At 40.2% G+C, this 17981-nt stretch overlaps 2 protein-coding genes across 9 annotated transcripts in view; one reads left to right on the forward strand and one right to left on the reverse strand.

Annotated features, from left to right (window-relative positions):
* Nucleotides 1-17981, forward strand: part of THAP9 (THAP domain containing 9) — a 28474-nt gene that overhangs the window by 4581 nt on the left and 5912 nt on the right. The window contains exons 3-6 of one of the 3 annotated variants that reach the window (XM_073340512.1): nucleotides 2133-2439; nucleotides 3511-3661; nucleotides 5078-5193; nucleotides 12484-14013. In XM_073340512.1, the coding sequence (XP_073196613.1) occupies nucleotides 2133-2439; nucleotides 3511-3661; nucleotides 5078-5193; nucleotides 12484-12542 (633 nt within the window). In that variant the 3' untranslated portion in view covers nucleotides 12543-14013. Of the gene's footprint in view, nucleotides 1-2132; nucleotides 2440-3510; nucleotides 3662-5077; nucleotides 14014-17981 lie in introns of those variants that run through there. The other 2 variants (XM_073340511.1, XM_073340510.1) reach the window with 2 other exon arrangements.
* The window catches only part of LIN54 (lin-54 DREAM MuvB core complex component), a 63470-nt gene continuing 59298 nt past the window's right edge, over nucleotides 13810-17981 (reverse strand). For all 6 annotated transcript variants that reach the window (XM_073340514.1, XM_073340516.1, XM_073340517.1 and 3 more), the window contains 2 exons: nucleotides 17704-17906; nucleotides 13810-16439 (listed from right to left, as the gene is read on the reverse strand). In XM_073340514.1, the coding sequence (XP_073196615.1) occupies nucleotides 16238-16439; nucleotides 17704-17906 (405 nt within the window). In that variant the 3' untranslated portion in view covers nucleotides 13810-16237. The remainder of the gene's footprint in view (nucleotides 16440-17703; nucleotides 17907-17981) is intronic.

The following is a 17981-nucleotide window of genomic DNA, read 5'->3' on the forward strand; positions in this document are numbered from 1 at the left end:
AGTAGCATTGTGGCCTGGCACATGGGATCGCAACACTGGGTCAAACCTGTGTAGCATTGTGATCCCATGTACCACGTTGCAATGCCTGGACTGGGGAGTCGGGTTGTCATAAATATAAAGGGAAGGGTAAACACCTTTAAAATCCCTCCTGGCCAGAGGAAAAACCCTCTCACCTGTAAAGGGTTAAGAAGCTAGGATAACCTTGCTGGCACCTGACCAAAATGACCAATGAGGAGACAAGATACTTTCAAAGCTGGAGGGGGGGAGAAACAAAGGTTCTCTCTCTCTCTGTGATGCTTTGCCGGGAACAGAAAAGGAATGGAGTCTTAGAACTTAGTAAGTAATCTAGTTAGATATGCGTTAGATTCTGTTTTGTTTAAATGGCTGATAAAATAAGCTGTGCTGAATGGAATGTATATTCCTGTTTTTGTGCCTTTTTGTAACTTCAGGTTTTGCCTAGACAGATTCTCTATGTTTTCTGATAGTGATTGTCAGCCTACAGAAAAATCCTTAAAAAAAAAAAACTTAACACCTTTGTCTCCAGGCAAATAGACAGAAAACCCCTCTAGTTGCTCTTAAAAAAAACAAAAAACACTTCTTCAGGTCTGTGAAGACTTGTGAATTTCCCTGCAGGAGGTTATCTACCCTGCCTTTAGGTAGAGAAAACTCCAGCTCACAAAAGACAATTCCCTTTTGCCTCTGCTCTGGCCCCCAAGCAGAGACAAAAAAACCCTCTAACTCCTTTCAGCTGAAAACCTGCTTTCCAGCAGCCCAACGGGGAAAAAAAATTTCCTTTTTAAAATCTGTGCTTCTTGTTCAAAAAAATCTCAAATTGATCTCAAAATGATTTCAAGTTAATCCCACGGCTCCCACCATGTCAAAGTTCCTTCCCCACTCTGAACTCTAGGGTACAGATGTTGGGACCTGCATGAAAACCCCCTAAGCTTATTTTTACCAGCTTAGGTTAAAACTTCCCCAAGGTACTAACAATTTTCCATTTTTTCCTTGGACTTTATTGCTGCCACCACCAAGCGTCTAACAAATATATAAAAGGGAAAGATCCCGCTTGGAAACGTCTTTCCCCCCAAAATCCTCCTGAAACCCTACACCCCCTTTCCTGGGGAAGGCTTGATAAAAATCCTCACCAATTTGCACTGGTGAACACAGACCCAACCCTTGGATCTTAAGAACAAGGAAAAAGCAATCAGGTTCTCAAAAGAAGAATTTTAATTGAAGAAAAAGTAAAAGAATCACCTCTGTAAAATCAGGATGGTACATACTTTACAGGGTAATGAGATTCAAAACATAGAGAATCCGTCTAGGCAAAAACTTAAGTTACAAAAAGGCACAAAAACAGGAATATACATTCCATTCAGCACAGCTTATTTTATCAACCATTTAAAGAAACCAGAATCTAACGCATATCTAGCTAGATTACTTACTAAATTCTAAGACTCCATTCCTTTTCTGTTCCCGGCAAAAGCATCACAGAGAGAGAGAGAACCTTTGTGTCTCTCCCCCTCCAGCTTTGAAAGTATCTTGTCTCCTCATTGGTCATTTTGGTCAGGTGCCAGTGAGGTTATCCTAGCTTCTTAACCCTTTACAGGTGAGAGGGTTTTTCCTCTGGCCAGGAGGGATTTTAAAGGTGTTTACCCTTCCCTTTATATTTAGGACATGGGTACAGTACAGGGCCTGCCACGACAGCGTAAATGTGGGGCAGGCTCGCTCTCTAACCACCACCCCTGCGCCCTGAGGCCTCCCCTTTGTATCCAGACAGGATCAGGGTTGAGGTTCAAGGTGGAGGGTGTATGTATCCAACGATGGGTCACAGGTGGTTCCCTTAGTAAGAGTCTGGGAACCACTGATTTGATTGTTGAGATCTGATGGCATCTTTTTTGTCCTGTGTAGTTTCTTGAGACAATAATATCTTTATGCCAGAAAAACTTGTGTGGTACCCAGCATTCAATTATGAGGGGTGAAAGTCCAAAAAAGACCTTACTTAGAAATATCAACACTTCCTATTTTTCAGTTAATACAACCAAGAATCTGGCTTGCATTGTTTCACTATAGCTGTGCACTTAGTTCTAGAATTTTCCCCCATAATAAGCCCCATATTCTTTTCTGTATTGTAGGATCCTCTGAGTACATATCTTAGAAATAGAAGATCCCAGAAAGCATTAAAGCAGCCACTCTCACGTAATTCTTCTGATGAGGAGGTCATTACTGCGGATCACAACTATAGCTTAAAGAATCCTGCAACAGCTGCTGAGCAACAGACAGAAATGAAAGAAATAGTACAGTTGCCTAAAAAGAAACTTGTTGCAGCACGAAGGGGTCTCTCTTACCGAGAACGAAATGTCTTTAGCGTAATCAATGAGCTTGTAAAGAAGAAGCTGCTCTCTGAAGAAGCTATGAGCCTGCTGCAGGCCCAGTTTTCAGGTATTAAGAGCCTTGGTTAGACAGTAAACTCTTCAGTGCAGAAACTGTACATTTGTTTTTCCAGTGCCTACTGCACTGGGGCCTGGATTTCAGTTGGGGCCTCTAGGCACTAATGTAATATAAAAATAAGAACCACAACCAAAGGCTTTTTCGTGAAGATACTGTATCTCAAATCAGTTACTAAAAGTTACACAATATGGGCCTGTCCTCCAAGGTATTTAAGTCCCTCAACTTGTACTGAGATGAAGATGAGTTGAGGGGTGGCCACCCCTCGTATCTGGGCCCTAGAACAGTGTGTGTGATGTGAGATACTAGGCTTTATTGAATAAACATTCAGCTTAAAGAGATTCAAGCTTGAATCTAAATTCTGTTTAAGTAAGGGAACCTTATATTCCTCTCTCACTTAGAAAGTGTTTAGAAAATTGGCTCTGTTCATTTTGATAATATGGGAGAAAAATCATTTAAATTGCTTTAATCCTAACTGAGTCATGAATAGTAATACCTAGCACTTATATAGCACTTTTCATCTGTAGATCTCAAAGCAACTTTTCCCAGCTAATTCAGGAACAGCACTGACCCTCTCTGGAGCCACATTTTATCCTTTTCCATTAGAAGGATGTTGGCTGCGATGTGGGTCCTGAAAGGCAGTGAAGTGTTAAGGTATGAGGAAAATGGGGATATCTGGGTTGTTGTTAATGTTAAATATTAAGTGCCATCCCTGTCTAGAAGGCAAACAAGTCGGGATAAGACAGAATCCACTGCAACACCCAGAGGAAGAGGCTAGCATAAGTGAGAGAGTTCTGGCAGGGGCATGGAGGATTTCATTCTCTTTCTGTAGGGGAGGGAACTCAGCAATCAGGTCTGAATTTTGTTTTACTGCAACAAGAATACTTGAGAGATGGCACTTGGGCATTAGGCTTGTGCCTTGTCAAACACAACATTCTTTTTTTTTTTTTTTTTTTTTTTTGCTGTGTATCTCGTGCCCTGCCATGTAGAGGTACTTTTCATCTGAATTAAATGATCAAGCTGTTCACGCTTCTTACCAAAGCTGATCTATATTTTTAAAAACAGATTTGCAGTGGGAACCATACAGCTGGAGACAGCTGACTGAGTACTCCACAGAAATGAGGCAGTTTGCCTGTACTCTCCACCTCTATAGTAGTAAAGGCTATGATTATGTAAGAAAGAATTGCCCCCTGCCTCATCCTTCCAGCCTGACAAAGTGAGTATTTATTCTCGTTATCTCAAGTTATATTTCCAGGTTGTCCTATAATAAGTAAGAGATGGAGTGTTCAGAGTAGAGATTTCATAAAAAACAATTCAACATGACACCTATGCTATTGTCTTACATTTTTATTATTTATAACAAAGAAGCTAAACAGAATAGGCTGCAATTGTTACAGGAATATTAACTCATGTCAGAGAATGTTGGTGGGGTGGGGTGGGGTGGCGGGGCGGGGTGAGGCTGTGCAAAACAGTTGCACCATCATAAAGTAACACATCCAAAGATTAAATTTACAGTAGCAGAGGTAGTCACTTGGAAGAATGCAGCGTGCTTCTGACTGACCAGTGGGGAAAGACAGACATCAAGTGCTTGACTTTGATATCTGTATTCATTTCGGCCTATAATAAAAAGGAGGAACAAATACTAAAATGCAATGACTACTTTCATTACTATTATTTACATAGTACCATGGGTATACATGGTACTTTGCAAACACAAAGCATGACCGTGTCTCTGACATGAGGAGTTTACAGTCTAAGATCCATTGACTTCAGTGAGAGGATGACTGGGCCCAATACTAGATAGAGAAACTATAAAGATCAGTCCTGGGAGAGGGAGCAGACTGCACTAGAAGAGATCAGTGCCCACATTTAGAGTGCTGTGTGCAGCACTGATCACGCAGAAGATATTGAAGAGTTAGATGGGGTTCAGAGAAGGGAGATGAGAATGATTACTGGCATGGGAAAAAACAACCAACTACTTTCCTGTAAGGAGAAATTGAAAAAGTTGGGATTGTTCTCCTTAGAAGGGAGAATAATAAGAGGGGACATGCTTAAAAGCATATAAAATTATAAATGTTATAGAGGAAGTAGATTAGATGTGTCATGCAACACAAAAGCAAGGGGACACACAGTACAAATTCAAAACTTATAGAAGGAAATACATATTGTGTACAAATAGATTGTAGAACTCTTTGAGAATTTAGTAAGATTCAAAGAGCTATTGACAGGTCTGATTCAGTATAGCAATTCCTATGTTATGACGGAAGGCCAAGCAAATGTACTAAGTGTGAAGGGGAAATAAGGCAGGAGCTGTTCCAAGCATACAGGACAGCATGAAAAAACATATATATATGAAAGTAATTAGAGGCAATAGAGGAGACATTGGAGAGAATGCCAGAGCATCAGGCAAATGGAGGAGAGGATGAAAGTTGAACTGTAGGAAAGTACTGGTATGTTTCAGGTTGCAAAGTGTGTCATCCAGGTAAGCCTTATTACTTTATAAATGGATGCTATGTATATTAATTTGCATTAAAAATCTGTCAGCACTTTACTAAGTCCTAAAGTCTGTTAATAGTTTCTTTTTTCCCCCTTAGATTATAGCTCCTAATTATTTCTATCTTCTGTCTTCCAGTTGGTTGTCTAATGATGAAGGTAGTCCAGGCTTCAGCAACAGGATTTTCTTTCACCTTCAGCAGAGAGTAGAGCAAGGAGAACAGGCATACCAGTACTGCTCACTGATGATCGAAGGTATGGCTCTCAAGAAACAGCTGGAGTGGGACCCTGTGACTCGACGTCTGATTGGGTTTGTAGACGTAGGTGCAGGAGCACTTGATGCTGATGAAGCGCCACTGGCCTCAGAAGCTGTAGTCCTAATGGCAGTAGGTGTTCTTGGTCACTGGAGAGCTCCCTTGGGTTATTTCCTTGTAAATGGAACCACTGGCCATTTACTAGCTCAGCTGCTTTATCAGACCATCAGCAAGCTGACCAGCATAGGTGTCAGAGTTCTCTCTGTGACGTCTGCGGCCACTGCTCACGGTGTTGAGCTGGCAAAGGCATTGGGCATACGTATTGATGCCAACAACATGCAGTGCACTTTTCAGCATCCTCACAGTGCCACTCATCAGATCACATACTTCTTTGATGCTTGCCATATGCTCCAGTTAATAAGAAACGTGTTTCAGTGCTTTAATAGGATACAGTTCATTAATGAAACAGCACATTGGCAACACATAGTGGACCTAGTGACTCTGCAGGAGAAGGAATTACTGTATATTAGTGACCGATTGTCAGGAAGACCCAGAAATAGTGAAAGCTGTCACTTGAGGGTGAACTACGTAGCACAGCTGTTCAGTGAGAGTGTCACTGGCACGCTGGAATGTCTCCAGTTGTTGGGCCTGCCTTCTTTTCAGAACTGCAGTGGGACCATCAAATTTGTGCGCTTGATGAGCTATCTGTTTGACATTTTTCATGGAAGAAGCTGTTATGGAACGGGATTAAAAGGGCCTTTGTCCTCTGAAAATTATGTCAAGATACATCGCCTCTTAACTGAGGCTAAAAGTGTCTTTGTTGCGTTAACTGACACTTCGGGGAGACACTTTCTGAAAGGTAAACATAAATTAGGATTTCTAGGGTTTTTGCTTAATGCCGAGAGCTTAAAATGGCTTTACACAAACTATGTCTTTCCAAAGAGCATGCCCTTCCGCTACCTCCTGACTTACACATTCAGCCTAGATCATCTGGAATTATTTCTCAGCACCCTCAGACAAGCATGTGCTAGTTGCGATAACCCTACCTGCATGATGTTCCAGACTGCTTATTCTAAACTCCTGACCAAGTATAATTTGGCACCAGGATTACATCAGAATCTTCTTTTAGGTGACATGAACACCTTAGATGTATCTATTGTTCGTAGGACAGATTTGGCCCTTGATACCATTCATTCTCAGTACGATCGGGGTTGTGGGGCAATTCCATCAATGGACTACATTTACTATACTGGCCATATTTCATTTAACTGTACACTGAGTGATGCATTGACAGATCTGTCACTATATGCAGAAAGCATCACCTATACAGCTGGCTGTGTTGCTGAGAAGTTAGCAGCTGCCATAAGATGTGAAGCCTGTGTCACTTCTCTCTTTGCGTCAGATGAAAAAATCCTAAAATGTGGTTCACTGTTGTGCATTAAAAAGATTGGGAGCTGGAGTTTGCCATCAGAGAGCGTGCGTCAGATTGTGAGCATTTCTGAGCAAATCCTAAAAACGCATGCAAGAGTGAAAGACTATAACCTAAGCCTCAAGCAACAGGATATGTATTTAGAACAGAAAATTTTATATGAGTTATCTGAACGGAGTCACCTTTTCTCGGAGTTAAACAATCACCTATTTGAAGGGGAGTTGTGTGTCACCAATCACTACACAATATTGTTAAGGAACATAGTGCAATGTTACTTAAATGTCAGAGCTGACCATGCAAAAGAATGGGGTTTGGAATACTGTTCTGGAAGGCATGGATCGAAGAAGTTGACTAGGAAACATCCATTTTCATCATCATTAAAGACTTATAAATCTATCCAAATCTTTCCTGTGCCATAATTTCTTACTAATTTGTTAAATGATCTCCCCTTGAGTAATGTTTAGATAAGGTCTGATCTATGCAACACAAGTGTCGGAGAACAGGGATGGTGTATTTCAGTTGATCTCTTGGCAATACTGCGTCCAGCGGTGGCTAATAAAGGGGAGTCCTAGGAGGATTAACTGTACTAGGTTCTAGTCATGCCTGGGGTTAGAAGTGGAAAATGAGTTTGATCTCATCCTAAATTCTCATTTATGCAGATTGCACGACCACAACCTATTTTAGAACAACAATGTCTATGAAAGGACTAGATTACGGAAGCTACTGGAAATCCACATTGAGGTTCATTGGCAGTTATGTGGGGAAGCTTGCTGAATACCTACCTATGCTATGCCTGGCTCTGGGTAGGGCTGTTAGCCCCTGACTATGATGAATACAAAGTTTCCTCATACATGTTTAGAAAAGGGGCTGGGGAGAAAGAACTGATGGAGTACTATAGCAGCAGATAACTCCATAGAGCTGTAGAAAAAAAATTAAGCAGCAAAACAGCTTACACAAAGCTATTAAAAAAAAAAAAAGATTTGTACTAGAAACAACATGTTTTACTTGTACTTACTGATTATGTAATCACTCTGCCTTTCACCCTTTAATTCCACTGGCAGCTTATTAGAAAAATAAAGGATTCCAAACTGCTTCCTTTAAGTGCTTAAATCTGAACACGAATTAGGATAACATGAAGTGATGAAAGGACCTTGATTTTGGCTACCCCAATGGGAAAAAAGTCAGTCAGGTAAGAAATAAAACTGATGGAATAGGGTCAGGTGCAGGGGATCTGTCATAGAATGGAATAGATAGAAAAAACAAGACTTGTCATGCATTTCTCTATGCAGGATTCTACAAAATACTATATACAGGGTGGGCCAGATAATCCTTGAAAATATTTAGGAAGTAATTTAATATCTGCAGATATGCTTGCCAGTGTAGGAGGTATCCTGCCTTGGGGAGCTTGCAATCTAAAGACAGAATAACTCAGGACCCAGTAGGAGACTTAGTGCAAAGTGTTGGCGAGAAACTTTTGGTTTGCTTGTTTCCTCCTCTTAATAAAATGTGGGGAAGACGGTCAAAAATGTGTATTTGACTGACAAAGATTAGTGTTTGCAGAGCTCATCAGAGAAGTGAAGGCCCGACCTATTGTTGTTGACCATGCAGAAGGGAGGGAGAAAGAAATGAAAGTGGGTGGAAGACTAGTATTGGTGGGTTAAGAGAGTGAGGAAGGGCAAAATGAGATCCAGGCTCATACAAGGCCTCAAGGGCAACGAAGAGATTAACATTTGATTAGGTGGGTAAGGTGGAAAAGTCCATTTGAAAGAAGCTATACATAGCAGCCCTGGGACTTGGGGGGAAACCGAAGACTCAAGATTTGACAACTGCAGTGTGTCATGTAATAGCCTCCTGCTGCGAATCAGACATATGTTCTTCAGGTTGTGTGTATATTATATTAATATTGTTAACAAATACACAAAATAATAAAAGTGCAGGTTACTGTTTCTCTTTTCTTAACTTTGTTATTAATTCCTCTTTCCAGTAGCTTTCTCTATCTAGCTATTTGACTCCCTCCATTCTGTACTGTTTTGTACTAAACAACAGTTTAAAATTCATCTGCTTATTTCCATCTACTGGGTTCTCATTTCTTCAGTATAATTTTGTTTTTTCCCTTTAAGGTTACAATTCCCCACAAAGAGGAAATTAAGTAATTTGCATTTTAATGGGCCCAATCCTGTGAGATACAGGATACTTTGTAGTCCAGTTGACTTCAGTAGTTTAGGGTGCTCAAGACTTTCCAGGAACAACCCCCACTTAATAGCATTGTAGGCTTGTGGTCCTAATCACTAGCTGGGGACAAATAGTCATGCCAAGCTTAGTTCCTGTCCCTTTCTGCAGGGCTCGTTTATTTCTTTGTGAAGATAATAAACAAGGTGTAAAAGTAACACAAACACCCATTTGGGGAAGGGTAGTTACTGAGCAGGCCCTTCCCCCCATTTGGGGGGTGGGGGTGGTGAATCCACAAGGCCTGCCTACAGCTTCCTGCTCTAGGTATAAGAGTGTGTGCTCCCTAATTTCCCCCACCCTTCCATGGAGCTGGGTCCTCCTTTCTGTTGTTCAGATGAGAACATGGGCCATGCATGAAGTACTGCTCAGCTCCATCAGCTGATTCGCACCACCTGCCTGATGGGCTTCTCTCTGGAGCAGGCAGCTTTGCTTGAGCCATTAAAGAGGTCATCTTCTGTCCTCATTTTAATGAGGATTCCTCCCTGTCACATACCATGTCCTGTACCAACCTGTGGTTGTGGACAACCCAAGACAACAGCTGAAGCCTGAATTACTGCTGTAACAAATGGTGCTGTATTTGTAGCTGCTGATGTTGTTGCTATGGTAAGATCTGCTGCAGCTGCTGTTGCTCTCCCATCCACTTCATGAGAGTTTCAAGATCATGCTTCTCTCTGAGCAATGGCAAGCTATGCCTGCATTGTTCACTACATATAGGCTGGTGGTCCTGATCATCAGCTGAGGACAAATGGCCACACCCAGCTTTCCTCAGGGCTGTGCTTATTCTTCTTACAAAAAAAGAAAGAAAAATGTGCAAAAGTAACACAGACAACCATCTGGTGAAGGGTTCAGACTGGGGGCCTCTGGTAGCTACCAAACAGGCCCTGCCTACAGTCAGCTGCTCTGATTACAGAAGAATGGGGAAACCGAAGGAAGAGAGTGCCCTTTCTCAGGGAGCTGGGCCCCGCCTTTATATTGCTCAGCTGACAGCATGGGTCAATTGAGGTACTGTTCAGCTGCAGCCACTGATTCCCAACACCTGCCTGCTGGGCTTCTCTCTGGAGTAGGATCAGCTGCTCCTTGTCCCTGCCTACTCCAGCCACTAACAGGGCAGATGGCCCTGTTATGAGCATCATGAGAGAAAACAATGGAATTCCTGTTGACTAGATGATGGAAACAGAAAACTCGAGAACTTCATATGTTCACTAAGAAATGGGTAAGGCCTTCAAACATCATGGTGATGGGTGGTGTATGAACAGAAAGATTTCAGCTGAGGACCTCAAAATGCTTTACAAACTTTAATTATCCCTCCCAATAGCTTTGTGAAGTGAGGAAGACACAGTGATTATTTCACTCACCTCTGACATGAAAAGCTAGGGATGAACATAACTATTTAGCAGCACGTGGTAATGTGACTTACACAATAAATTAGGGCTGGAGGTGAAGAATTCACTTCCCCTTTTAGTACTCATGAGTACCCAAACAATCCCAAAAAGTGTTGGAGAAGTCTAGATATGTAAAATACACTTACCCCAGCTAGGAGTTAGTCAGACACCAGTAAAGTGTCTCCTCTGTCTTGCCTAAAGATTCCCCTAGGTGTCTTTAATGATTGCGAGCAGGTATGACCTCCATTTTACACATCATCCAAAATAGAGCATGGCCACTCACACAGTCGCCTTAAACTGTCCTGGGGCACTGATTTCAAGACCGAGTCTAAGAAAGAGAAACATCTACTGAATCACCAGTGTAGATTCCTGTTATAACTAAGTGTTTTTCGGAGGTTTACCCAGACAAACCAATGTAGTTTGTGAGATATGACAGGGTGACACTACAAGGCAGTGTGATTGTGCAGGCCAATTATTAAGTAAGGCCTGAATTAAAAGTTTTGTTTTCCAGAACTCTAAAGGAAGGTGTCCAGAGTTATGTAGCTGTGACTTTACGCATGTTATTGAAAACAATAAGTTGACCTTGAGGTATAGCAATACGTTTTCCAATTCAGTTTCTCCTTGCTTTATTTTAGCTGATTGTACGTTTCCTAATTCTAATGTCTTTTTTTGAGATAGAGTGACCAGAATTGCACAGTGTTCAAGGTGTGGGCATACCATGGATTTATATAGTGGCATTATATTTTCTGTCCTATTATTTATTCCTTTCCTAATGGTTCTGATATTTTACAGAAGGGCAACAAAAATGATTAGGGGTATGGAACAGCTTCCACATGAGGAAAGATAAAAAAGACTGGGGCTTGTCAGCTTGGAAGAAGAGATGACTGAAGAGGGATATGATAGAGGTCTATACAATTATGAATGTTGTGAAGAACATGAATTAGGAAGTGTTATTTACCCCTTTTACATAATACATGAACCAGGGGATAACTAATTAAATGAATAGGCAGCAGGTTTACGAAAAACCAAAAGGAAGTACTTCTTCACACAACGCACAGTCAATCTGAACCTCATTGCCAGAGGAGGTTCAAAGGCTAAAAGCATAACTGGATCCAAAGAAGAATTGGGTAAGTTCATGGAGGTTAGGTCTCTCATAAATATAAAGGGAAGGCTAACCACCTATAAATCCCTCCTGGCCAGAGGAAAAACCCTTTCACCTGTAAAGGGTTAAGAAGCTAAGATAACCTCGCTGGCACCTGACCAAAATGACCAATGAGGAGACAAGATACTTTCAAAGCTGGGGGTGGGGGGGAAGAAACAAAGGGTTTTCTCTCTCTGTCTGTTGCCTTTGCTGGGACCAGAGCAGGAATGCAGGTCAGAACTCCTGTAAAGGATTAATAAGCAATCTAGTTAGATATGCGTTAGATTCTGTTTTGTATAAATGGCTGATAAAATAAGTTGTGCTGAATGGAATGTATATTCCTGTTTTTGTGTCTTTTTGTAACTTCATGTTTTGCTAGAGGGATTCTCTATGTTTTGAATCTGATTACCCTGTAAGGTATCTCCCATCCTGATTTTACAGAGGTGATTCTTTTACTTCAATTAAAATTCTTTTTTTAAGAACCTGACTGCTTTTTCCTTTTTCTTAAGATCCAAGGGTTGGGTCTGTGTTCACTTATACAAATTGGTGAGGATTTTTATCAAGCCTTCCCCAGGAAAGGGGGTGTAGGGCTTGGGGGGAAAGATGTTTCCAAGTGGGCTCTTTCCTGGTTATATTTTGTTAGACGCTTGGTGGTGGCAGCAATAAAGTCCAGGGACAAAAGGTAAAATAGTTAGTACCTTGGGGAAGTTTTAACCTAAGCTGGTAAAAATAAGCTTAGGGGGTTTTTCATGCAGGTCCCCACATCTGTAGCCTAGAGTTCAGAGTGGGGAAGAAACCTTGACAAGGTCCATCAATGGCTATTAGCCAAGATGATCAGGGATGAAACCCCATGCTCTGGGTGCCCCTAAACCTCTGACTGCTAGGCACTAGGACTGGAAGACAGGTTGTGGAGCACTCTATAAATTGCCCTGTTCTGTTCATTCCCTTTGAAACATCTGGCATTGACCACTGTCAGAAGACAGGATACTGAGCTAGAGGGACCATGGCCATTCTTGTGTTCTTACCAAGTGTTATGTATGAGTGGCAGAGCTGTAGCCTAAAAATCATTGTGTATAAAACAGTTTTATAATGTACATTCTTCTACCTTAGAACAAAGAAATATCCTGTGCAGTTTAACAGCTAAGTTGAGGACAGTCTCCCTTGGATGACCTGAACAGTGCTATGGAAACTTACAAATATTTACACTGCTGAGGATACACAACTTTTCGAGACAGTCAGTGAATTTTCTTGCCTTTCCAAGACTCAGTACTAGATGGCAGTGCTGATGCACTTAAAATGCTGCAGGTCCCTTGAAGTACACCAGATGATGCTCCAAAAGGCCCTTTTAGCTTCCTTTGCTGGAAGGGCAAGTGGTTCTGTTGCTGCTTCTGCTGAGTGGCATAGACAGAGCACCATTGTGTTGAACTGCTTGTTAAACTCTGGTGGTCATATGGCCCTATTAAATGATCCATGCAACAGGACACAGTCTCCTCACAACTATCGCATCAGACTAATTTATCCAGCAATACAGTTCACAAAGGAGCCCATTTATTCTACAGTCGTTTTTACAAAGTGAAGAACACCACTCATTGGCTCTGATTTCACGCCAAGAGGCAGAGTGGTTGCCTGGACTTTCCTGACTCCTCATTCAGTTACTTTGTTGTAGTGAAGCTGCCCTTGCATATGGTGCTTTATATAAAACAGTAATGCCCTGTTTAACTGCAGTTTAGTCACTTATTTTGCAAAGCAGGACGATGGTGTGTAACATGTTAACATTAATCTGTTTGCCAAAGCACCTTACTACATTCAGGAGCACAAAGAATCATTCAGCCCATTTTCTAAGGCAGGGTGCAAGTCTGCTAAACAGTGATTATTCCTATGCATGACAAGGACATGGTTAGTCTTTTGTTGCAAATTTTTGCCCTTCTAATGAAGTGTTTGAGTGAGTATTTAATATCTAGAGCTCTCTTTATTAAGCAGTGGCAGAACAGAGCAGTGGGATCCTGACGGGGCATGACAGTCCATTCATATGGATCTGTTTGTTGGATCAAGTACTATGTTTGTTCACTCTCCACAGGGATAGAACCTGGATTTGCTCATGCAGAAGAGTTAACTAAATACAAAAATAACACTTTGGGCCCAATTACCTGGTAGTGCATGTATCTATTTTGGCCCCATTTCAGAGTACTTAAGCACATACTTAAGTCCATCCTTACTCAGAAAAGCATACAAGCACATACATGCTTTGAGAATGTGCTCTAGTCCTATTGAAGTCAATGGGATTTAATCCCATGCTTAATGACAAGGAAGTGCTTTGCTGATTTGGGGCCTTAGTGAATGCAACTTTAGTGACAACCTGGCCCCTAATTAATAAATCAGGTACTTTAATAAAACAGTTAATGTTCTTGCCAGCTCTAAAGGAACAGAGTGCAAAAATTATGTTTACAGAATAGTATAAATGTTTATTTTTCTTTGTGATTTAGCCGACTTTTTACAGAATAGAAAAGTGTATTTTTTGAATTGGTCTAGTAAATATAAATTTAATCTTTCTACTTTCAGGTGTAAACAGAACTAGAAAATGAACCTTTGTCCCCACCCCAGATCTGTTTAAAATAACTGGATGAACTTGACTGTAAATCTTGTTCAGCAGTTCGTTGCAAATGGCTAAGGAAGTACAAAAATGATGTAGTACATACTAAGCGGGGGTGTTTGGAAACAAGCTCAATGTTTCAGAAAGCTTGTTCAAAACAAGTAGAACTGAGAGTATTTGATTGCACCTTCAAAATCTTTACAAGCAATGCCATCATACATAATCTACAAGTGTAATCCAAAATTTCACAAACATTTTCTCCACATTGTATATAAATACACATCACAAAAGGTGCAATTTGGAATAGGACATCGAATATATACAAAATTAACATGGATTTAGTTCTAGACAAAAGAAGGTGTATTGCAATCTGTTTGAAAAATAACTTGATTAGATATTACTTTATCCACTTACACTAATTTACATTTATACAAATCTTACTGGACATACTATATTGAGTTACTAAAAGTAAGATGAATGGCTGAACTATCTACATTTAAAGTTATCGCACTGACATTTTAGAAATCCAGATCCTAATTATTAAAAAAAAAAAAAACTTTTTAATGAATAGTAGATTCCCTTTTCGCAGGTGTGTGTATGTGTATTTGCTACATATACACGAATATTGTTAAAGAATATATACACACAGTTCCACATGGAGAGAATGTAAAATCCCTTTTGGAAAATAAAAGTATCGATCTTGTTCTGATAATTACAGAGAGAATTAAGATACCTAACTAAATAAATACCTGTGAATTTAAACATGGTTATTTCCTTTCATTAAATTTAGAGCTACTTAACCAGGTTTAACAGTTTATAAACGTGCTACACTACCAAAAATGTGATTTGGGACTGTTCGTAGTAAATGCTAGAAAAAGTTCCCATCCTTAAGTGTCTTCTATGCACAACTGTATTTGACCTGATTTGATTCTTTCCCTGTTCCCCACACACAAAAAGGTCAGATGCATCTATTTTTGATGGTGACCTTGAGTCCATACCAGTGTAATTGCATGTCGTGGCTCAAACTGCAATCCTAAATAACACTATTAAAAAAATAAGCCAAATGAGTCTCCAGGATTAGAGAAGGGATATCAAAAAGGTCCACAGCTGTACGCAGAGTCTGATCTTTACACATGTTCTCTGATTAACTTGGATGCAGCTAATTTGAAATCCATCCCACATGAAAACTGTGCTAACAGGAAAACACAAGGGCTGGTTCCCTCACACCCAGTAATCTCAGTTTGTGTGTAAATGTACATAACAAATATCTCATTTTCTGCCAGTTTAAGGGCTCTATCCTATGAGGTGCTAAGGACTGCAAACCCTCTCTGGCTTCAATGAGAAGCTCAGATGCTCAGGACCTTGCAGGATTGAGCCCTAGATGCACAACAGCATCTCGCTGCTTGATGTTTATCTAATGATAAAAGTTGGATGGACAACTTGCTTTTACAGCATTGCTTTTAATTCTTTCTGAATGTATAGCCCATCGTCTGTCCTTCAACTTCCATTTTAGATTATTCAGCAAGCCAGTAATGAAATCTGTCATCATTTAAAAAAAAATTTAAATACTTTCCATTTTAAAAGTTGTGCCCTGAGGCCCAGATTCATCAAGCTTTTTAAGAACATACACAATGCTAACCATGTAAGCTGTCCAAAAAACTCAGCTGCCCACGTTTAACATTTGTGTTTAAGGACCTTGCTGAATTGGGTCTTTAACACTGATCCATTGCCTTCCAGGGTTGTAGAGTGATGTTCTAATTTGGTAGGTTGTCAGTATTGTGAAGATGCTCATTTCTATATATTTCCTTTCAGAATTAATTCCTCCACAGATGTACTGTTTTCTTGGGCTACTACCAAAAAAATTTTCTGCCAGTGTCTGATTCTTCCATATGAACAAAGTGATTCAACTCTATACATTGTAAATAATATATATTATAATAATAATTTATAAAGGCTCTCTGGACAATTTTCTTAGAGAAAGGGGGAAGGAAGAAAACATCTAACTCTTACCAAACCCAAGAAAGTTAAAAGCTGTACAACAGGAAGAAAAATTCACCTTTAGGCATCGTCATAAGTAGAAGAGAATTTAGCTAAAATTTAAAAGAATCTACTCCTAATTATAAAAGATTTTCTTGTTTCAACATTATGCAAGTCAATTTAAAACAAGCACCAAATTAACAATAAAATAGTATTAAATCCTCTGCTGTGAACCAAAGTGTCCCTGTGCCTTAAGTTTCATGTTCAGTCCAATTTACCACGGCTCCTATGCAAGAGTCAGCAGTTCATGGCACAGGGGTCACTTTTGGACTTTCCTGCCGAGTTAATGACTCTCATCAAACAACGTCCAAATTCCTCCAGGATCATGCGCTCCGCCGCTGCTTTTGACTTGCCCATCTTTTCAGCTTGCTCGGCCTGCACAAGCAGGCACTCACAGGTCGCGTCAGCCACCTCCTTGGTTACAAAGGTAAATGGCAATCTGAAATGGAAATAAAAACCTTAACTGTTGTCATCAGTAAGCTACACCACATGCACGATCTACAAAACTCTCTCTGAAGCACTGAAAAGTCAGAAGCTGAAGGAAGCCCTCTAGACAGTCCCTATAGCAATACCTATATATACTTGGACATGTTGTCAAACAAGGAAAATGTTGCTTACCTCTCCATTTTCCCTGTACTATGGTCCATGAATCCAATTATTTAACTTTAGGATTATGCCCTTTCAAACAGAGATAGAGCGCATTCAAAGTTTTAAATCAGGCTGATGTGACCAGAATGAATCTGCTCCACAGTTTCTGGGGTACATCTGAGGTTGCCCCAACCTGAAAATACTGAACAAGCCCTACAGCTAAGCAGGAAGATCACTCCTCAGAGGCAACGCTGACAGTTTTGTTGCTGCTTCCATCTCTGTACATTTTGAGACAGACTGCAGAATGCCATGAAGACCGATAGAGAACGCATAATTTTCCATATAATTTTTAGCTCTAGGAAAACTGCAAATTTACGGATTTAACATTAGGATTTTACCTGTATTGATGCTAAAAACTGAATTAAGAGAATGTTAAAGTTACATGGTTAGAGACACAGAAGTGTGGCAAATTCAAGTTTACACATGTAAATTTAACTCTGTCTCCTTCTCTGTACACATTTTGGTGCGGGTTTTTCATTACTGTTTCTCAAATGCTACAATGTAACACAAATCAGTTTTTCTGTACCACAGATACACGTATATATAGTCTCTTGTAATTGTTTTTTTAAATTTTATTTTACTTGCACTCATTTCAATGTCATAATGATCCAGTGTATCTTGACTGACAAACTTGTTATATAAATTCTCTTCTCTGTAAGGGACGTATTTTAATAGTTTAGGCAGCAGCCATGTACTATACATCTTTTCAGCCAACAGCACTTAGATGCATTCGGGGATGAGACAATTAACTATGAAATTAGCTCAACTGCAAATTTAGACGTCTTAAATATTCCAGAAAGGTTTCACTATTATTGAAGACAGAGAGTAATATGCATTTGTACAGCACCTCGCTCAAAAGAGCCCCAAGTATGATTGAAGGCTCTGAGGGCTATGGTAATACAAATATTAAATAACATTAGCCAACAAAACCTAAAGAATGAATACAAATGTCAAAGACTGAAGTAATCTTAGCTTGCGAAAATCCACCCTAGTAGAGTAGCAAGATATAAACCAGTGTTAAAGCCAAGTCAAGAAAATGGAATGTGTTCACTTACTTCCCCCCTCCACTAGTCAGTGCTGGGGTTGGCCTAGTTAACAGGTCTGAGATTTGGGAGGATAACTTTGTCTTAGCAGCTGTCTGTTGCTGGACTCTTACTTCTGCTGCATCTGCTAAGTGCATCAGAGTCTTTCGTTCTGGGCTTTCTTCAAAGTTTTTACAGCCAACACATTTACATATTGAGGAACACATGATTTTTGCCTAAAAAGAACAAAAGAAAGCATGATTGGCCTAAAATATTATTTTATTCTCCATTGCTGGCTCATACACTTAGTA

This window comes from Lepidochelys kempii, chromosome 4 (genome assembly GCF_965140265.1).
Source record: "Lepidochelys kempii isolate rLepKem1 chromosome 4, rLepKem1.hap2, whole genome shotgun sequence".
Lineage (NCBI taxonomy): Eukaryota > Metazoa > Chordata > Testudines > Cheloniidae > Lepidochelys > Lepidochelys kempii.